General features: G+C 34.2%; 1 protein-coding gene across 1 annotated transcript; it reads left to right on the top strand.

Annotated features, from left to right (window-relative positions):
• Window positions 1–2,364: 2,364 nt before the first annotated feature.
• Window positions 2,365–5,314, top strand: LOC108196539 (exocyst complex component EXO70E2). Its single transcript, XM_017363861.2, has one exon. It carries the CDS (start codon window positions 3,146–3,148, stop codon window positions 5,111–5,113), a length of 1,968 nt encoding a protein of 655 aa, XP_017219350.1. The 5' UTR covers window positions 2,365–3,145; the 3' UTR covers window positions 5,114–5,314.
• The last annotated feature ends 1,313 nt before the right edge of the window (window positions 5,315–6,627 follow it).

Below are 6,627 nucleotides of genomic sequence, written 5' to 3'. Positions count from 1 at the left end.
ACTACCATCATGGACATCCTATTATCATAATTAATCATTAATAATCATCTCAAATATGAAACATAAGTATTGCAAATTTTATTATATAAAACAGTGATTAGTGTAGTATAAATTAGTGATTCTTGCAATTGTAAATTGTGATTGTGAACATGTTTTTAGTTTATATTTTGGATATAATTTGTATTTGATCACTAATCTATATAAAGTTAAGAGTAGTAAATACTCCCTCCGTTTCAAATTACATGTCCACTTTAAAAAAATCACACAATTTAAGAAAAGTGAATGTTCACAAATCTATTGCATTAGATGATGAAAATACGTGGAATGAGGTTGATGTAGGAATATAAATAAGGAGTATGTGGAGTAGAATTGACTTTGGAAATATGAATTTGCATTGAAAGTTGAAGTGGACAACTAATTTGAAACAAAATTTTTCTTTCAAAGTGGGCATGTAATTTGAAATGGAGGGAGTATTATTTTTAAAATCTAAGTCTATAATCAATATACTTATATGAAGGAGAAGCATGAGGCGTTTAGGTGGCGTCTCTTAGAGAGTTCCGTTCTATTTTTCTAATTTCCTGGAATTTTTGGATGAAAAAAAATCAAAAATAAAAACTGTCTTTTTTAGTTTCGGATATATTAGAACAAAGTTTCAGAACTACCTTTTTCAATCAATATACTTATATAAAGGAGAAACATGGGGCGTTTAGGTGGCGTCTCTTAGAGAATTCCGTTCTATTTTTCAGGAATTTTTGGATGAAAAATATCAAAAATAAAAACTGTCTTTTTTAGTTCCGGATATATTAGAACAAAGTTTCAGAACTACCTTTTTCAAAATATCAAAATCAAATCAGAATTTGAAAGTACCATCATATTTTTGGAAAAGGTGTATATCAGAAACAGAAAGTATTTTTGAGAAGCAGTTTTTTCTCAAATCAACCTTTATAAATTGAGGTCAGACATTATAATATTAACATACACAATTTTTTTTAGAGCTTATTTGTCTTCTCCATCTAATACAATGATGAGTTATACTATGCTAGATGCTTTGAATGGCGATAGAGATGATTGGCTTCTAATACAATAATGAGTTACACTATGCTAGATGATTTGAATGTGGCGATAGAGATGATTGGCTAATAAGAGTAAGAGTTCGTCGGATGTGGCAGTCGACAAATCCAAATCCAAATAAACAATATAGTCTTGATGAATGAAAAAGTCAATAAATTAACCGTCAGGGATATATGTTTGTTCGTTGTTATTTTATAATATTTGTTTTGTTTATCGGACATGTTTGTTGTTAATTTTTATATGATTTACTTTGTATACAAGAAAAGATTATTCATGTAACACTTCCACAATATCTGTTTGTTCGGTTCAAGCACCTTTTAAGTGAAGGCTGTTTATGCAGTATCAAAAAAATACAAGTAGTTGCAACTTGCAAGCAAGAGTAATTATAGACCGCGATCTCATGAATTTAAATTGATATTTTTGCGGACAACCAATTCAAAAAAGGAAGGAATCACTAATAAAACCATGAATAGATTGGAGCTCATACGTCCCGAGATGATTAATGTTTATACAACTCGAACATAACGTTTATCCCAATTAAAATTAGGGATGGTTTCGGAGTTGCATCAGAATATAAACTTTAACGCATCTATGCTAAACACAACTAAGATTAAGATTTGTCGTGTTTTGAATCGTTAATTACATGCAGATTTTTATTTTCATATCTTCACTCATGAACTATAGTCCAATTTTGCTTACTAATATCAGTATTGCATCGAGATATTTATAAAATAAAATTTATTTTATTCTATAAATATTAATTTTAAACCATTAATATAATTTTTATAAGTTATCATAAATTTAATTTATTTATAAATATTAATATTAAATCATCAATATGATTTTTATATTCCGCCGCAACGCGCGGCTTGTTAACTAGTTAAATTAAAAGGTGACCACTGATTTAAACAGAGACAGGTAGCATTTTGGTGGACAGAGACACTTTTGAACATGAGGGCTGATTTTCTTAACTCAAGTTTATTTATATTTTGCGAACGCAAACCAATTCAACTGAACTAGCATTGTCCAGTTGTCTGTATTTCCCGCTGTTCTATTCACAAATTTGGGTTGATTAATTAACTGTAATAATAAGCATAACAAACAATCAACAGAGGTAGAGGTCAAGAGAATATCTAGAACTTGTCAAAGTCAGACAGAACACCTAGTCAAATAAATGACCAGGATTTCTACACAGTGGCGGCACCTACGGGTAGGGTGCACCATACATACAACACATGAAGTCACCCTATAATTCCCCATATTTAAGTGCAGTGTCACCATTTATTTAATTTTATATTCATTTCTTGTTTTACACAAGTGTCCAATTTTTCTTGCTTCGATGTTGTCTTTCCACAAACAAGACTCTTCAATGGTCAATTAAAACCCAAGTGCCATTACAGATAGTTATTATAATATTATTACAGGAGTAGTATTATCATAAACTAAGAGCAACAGTAGTAACATAATTTTATATTTGGGTGTGTAATAAATTTCAACAAGACTCCAAAAAGTTGCAGAAATCAGGTCTGTGAGAAAACTCCAAGCTGAGAATGGTCAAATCCTCTCCTAGATCATAAACTTCAAAAGGGTCAGTTTGTTTTTCAAGTTTCTTCTTCTCTTTCTTGTTCTTGTGTGATTTTACCTTTAAAGATCTTACCTTTAGTGGGTATTTCTGTGTTTATCAATCTTTTGTTTAGAAATCTGCTTCTATTCAGCTTGGTTTCCATATCCTTATGTCAGATGGTGTGCTAGTTTTGTAATTTGGTCATTCAATACTCCTTGTTCACTATTGGGTGTTTTACTGGAACACCCTCCAAATATCTTGGGGTTGTGTGACATAAACCTAATTTTTTTATTTCTTATTTTGTTGGACTTTTTTCTGAGATAGAATTTGGTTCTTTATTGCTTGATTAGTGATTTTGTCTTGGGGAAGTTCAATATTTTTTGGTTAATTTGGGACTTTGGGTCATGTTTAAGAATCTATTCTAGGGTTTGAAATTTGTGGTGAGGTTCTTTGGTTCTTGGCTTGGGTGTGATTTAAACCTATTTGTGGTTTTGGGTGAAATTTTAAGATATGGAGGAGAATAGATCTGTAGTTCCATCTCTAGAAGGAGATGAGAATTTAATTGCTGCGGCGCAACATATTGTGAAGGCCTTGGAGACGAATAAGAACTTGACGAATGATGCTAGGAAGCTCTTGGTGGAGCTTGGAACCCAATTGTCTACCATCTCAAGAGCTCCGGAAGACAAAGAAGAAGAATTAAGTGATATAGAGAAGCGGCTTAATTTAGTTCATGACAAAGTTATGAGTTGGGAGGTAGATGGAGAACAGCTGATGATATGGGATTGTGGGCCTGATGAAACTAATGATTATGTGAAGGCTGTGGATGAAGCCCGTAGATTGGCTGAAAGTTTGGATAGTTTGAGTTTGAACAAAGATAGTGAAGAGGATGCACTTGCAAGGAAGGCTCATGATGTTCTTCAGACGGCTATGACTAGACTTGAGGAGGAACTTAAGCACATACTTGTTCAGAATAGGCAGCCTTTTGAGCCTGAGCACATGTCATTTCGTTCAAGCGAAGAAGATACTTTGGATGATGGCTCAATTATCTCATTTGAAGATGATTCTGTTGATGATGGGCTTCAGAGAGACAGTGTTAGTAGAGGTGCAGAAGAATACACTATTGACTTGATCCATCGTGATGTTATTCCTGATCTTAAATGCATTGTAAATTTAATGTTTGATGCAAAATATGGTCGGGAGTGCTCACAGGCATTTATAAGTGTCCGGAAAGATGCTTTGGATGACTGCCTCTTCATTCTTGAAGTAGAGAGATCGAGCATTGATGATGTCTTGAGGATGGAATGGGGCACTTTGAACTCCAAAATTAGGAGATGGATTCGAGCTATAAAGATATTTGTGAGGGTCTACCTTGCTAGTGAAAAATGGTTAGTGGATCAGGTGTTTGGGGAACTTGAATCAGTTAGCGCGCTATGTTTTGCAGAGTCATCGAAAGCCTCTATGTTGCAGCTTCTTAATTTTGCTGAAGCTATTGCTGTAGGTCCTCACCAACCAGAAAAGTTGCATAGGATTCTTGACATGTATGAAGTCCTAGCAGACCTTATTCCAGACATTGATACTTTATACAGTGATGAAACTGGATCAAATATTAAAAGTGAGTGCCAGGACGTTCTTAAGAGGTTGGGTGATTGTGCAAAAGCCACTTTTCTTGATTTCAAGAATGCTGTGGCATCAAATGTGTCAACTAGCGCCTTTGCTGGTGGTGGAATCCATCACCTCACTAGATATGTGATGAATTACCTAAGGACGCTGACAGATTATAGCAATTCCCTCAGTTCTCTCCTCAAGGACAATGATACAAACGACCCGGCGTCATCTTCCCCAGACTCAAATGCAGCCACTGAAGAGGATAACGGCGTAAACTCCCCTCACTATCTTTCTCCAATTTCCATACACTTCCGATCGCTTACTTCAATCTTGGAACACAATCTCATTGAAAAATCCAAATTATACAAGGACAGTTCTCTTGGGTGCCTTTTCTTGATGAACAATATACATTACATGTCTGAAAAGGCTAAGAATTCCGAGCTAAGAACAATCTTAGGGGATGATTGGATACGTAAGCATAACTGGAAGTTCCAACACCATGCAATGGATTGTGAGCGAGCGACATGGAGTTCTATCCTCTCTTTACTCAGGGACGAGGGTCTCTATAATTCTGGTTCAAATTCCATTTCGAAAACTCTTCTGAAGGAAAGGCTGCAGAGCTTTTATCTTGCATTTGAAGATGTTTACAAGAGTCAAACTGGATGGACAATCCCTGATATCCAGTTACGGGACGATCTTCGAATCTCAACATCTCTCAAGGTGATTCAGGCTTACCGAACTTTTGTAGGCAGACACACGAACCACATAAGTGACAAGCACATTAAGTACAGTGCCGATGATCTCGAAAATCACCTCATGGATCTGTTTGAAGGTTCCCCGAGGTCACTACAACACAGTTTCCACAGGAAGTGATCTCAAAGCAAATTGATGGATTTAATTTATCTTGTAATATTTTTTTTTTGCATTTTGCTTAAAAGTATTTATAGTACTGTAGATCTGTAAGATCTTTCTTCTGTATAACTTATGGTAAGTAGAATTATAATAAGATTTATTTGGCTGGCATTTACAGCAAATCTTTGTAATATATAAATTTGTCACAATTTTTTCATCTTACCAGTGTGTTTAACCCGGCCCGAGGCTCAAGTTGATCTAAGCTAAAGACTGCTGAGTTGTGTGGGATGCTTCTTATGGTTTGCGTGGCTATTGTTTTAACGAGTGGCCTAGCTGTTTGACTCTTATTACTCTTATTTGGGGTGCTTGTTGCTTGAGTTGTCTGGTGTATCAATCAGACCAGGTGGTGTTTGGCCAAAGCTTATAAGTTGGACTTCTGTCTTTATAAGTCCGAAGCATTTGTCTGTACCGTTTGTATAATAAGTCAAGAAGCATTTATAAAAAAAGTTAGGATTGTTAGCTTTGTTTCACGGTTTTTACTTCTTTAACAAACATTTTAATCACTTATAAGTTTTAATTTGCTTCTGACTTCTACTTCACTTTTTTATTTTAAGCAAAAAACACTTATTATAAGTTCACTCAAATGGCGCCCATCTTCTTTAGATTTTTATATCAAAACGTTCTTCTTCAGGATTAGTACATGGAGACTGTGTCGTGGAGGTGCTTCTAGTACATGACTAATTTCTTAAGATTAGTTTTGTAACGGTATTCGTGGACAAGACTAAACCACCTGTTAGTTTTCCTTCTGCTTCCATGTTGAAGACTTCTTCAAAAGCTGTTTTGTTTTGGGAGGACTCCTATCCTATGGTTGGCTCAAACTTTTTAGATAAAAATAATACTTCCTCCGTCCCACCCATTTCTTTACCTTTTTTTTTGGGGTGTCCCACCCAATTCTTTACATTTCAAAACTTACCAAAAATAGTCAATGAGCTCCACTTTTCTTTCCTTTTCACACTACTTTTACTCCACTATCTTCTTTTTATATATTAAAAATCAATGGGTCCCACCACTTTACCCACTTTTCTTCCTCTTTTCCACTACTTTATATATATTTCTTAAACTCCGTGCCCAATCCATTTGATAAGAAATGGGTGGGACGGAGGGAGTAATTTTTATTTCAGACAAGTCATGCAAATTTTCTCTTAAATGAGTAATTCATATGCAATTTTGGAGAACATCTAAAACAACTCTTCTAATCACTTAGCAAAAGAAATAAACAATACTTGATTATAATGACGGATTATGTAACTTTTTTAAAGAAAAATGATATAGTCTAATTTATAATAATTTCTACTATTAAATCTAAACGTGCAAAAAATTAAAAATTGATTTATAGTTTAGTAGAGTGCACTATAACCTTAATATCACTTAAATCAAATTGACCATTGACCAGACCAGCTAGATCTAATTCAATATATATGATCAATAAAATAAATTATTTTTAAATAATCAATAAAATAAAATTATTACTGTCA

The sequence above is a fragment of the Daucus carota genome, chromosome 7, assembly GCF_001625215.2.
Source record: "Daucus carota subsp. sativus chromosome 7, DH1 v3.0, whole genome shotgun sequence".
NCBI classification, from domain to species: Eukaryota; Viridiplantae; Streptophyta; class Magnoliopsida; order Apiales; family Apiaceae; genus Daucus; species Daucus carota.
The sequence above is the reverse complement of the archived record's forward strand: the minus strand, read 5'-3'. Positions and strand labels throughout refer to the sequence as shown.

Bases quoted from the DNA above. Each gene is read 5' to 3' on its own strand.
- LOC108196539 (XM_017363861.2), top strand. From the start codon at position 3,146: ATGGAGGAGAATAGATCTGTAGTTCCATCTCTAGAAGGAGATGAGAAT.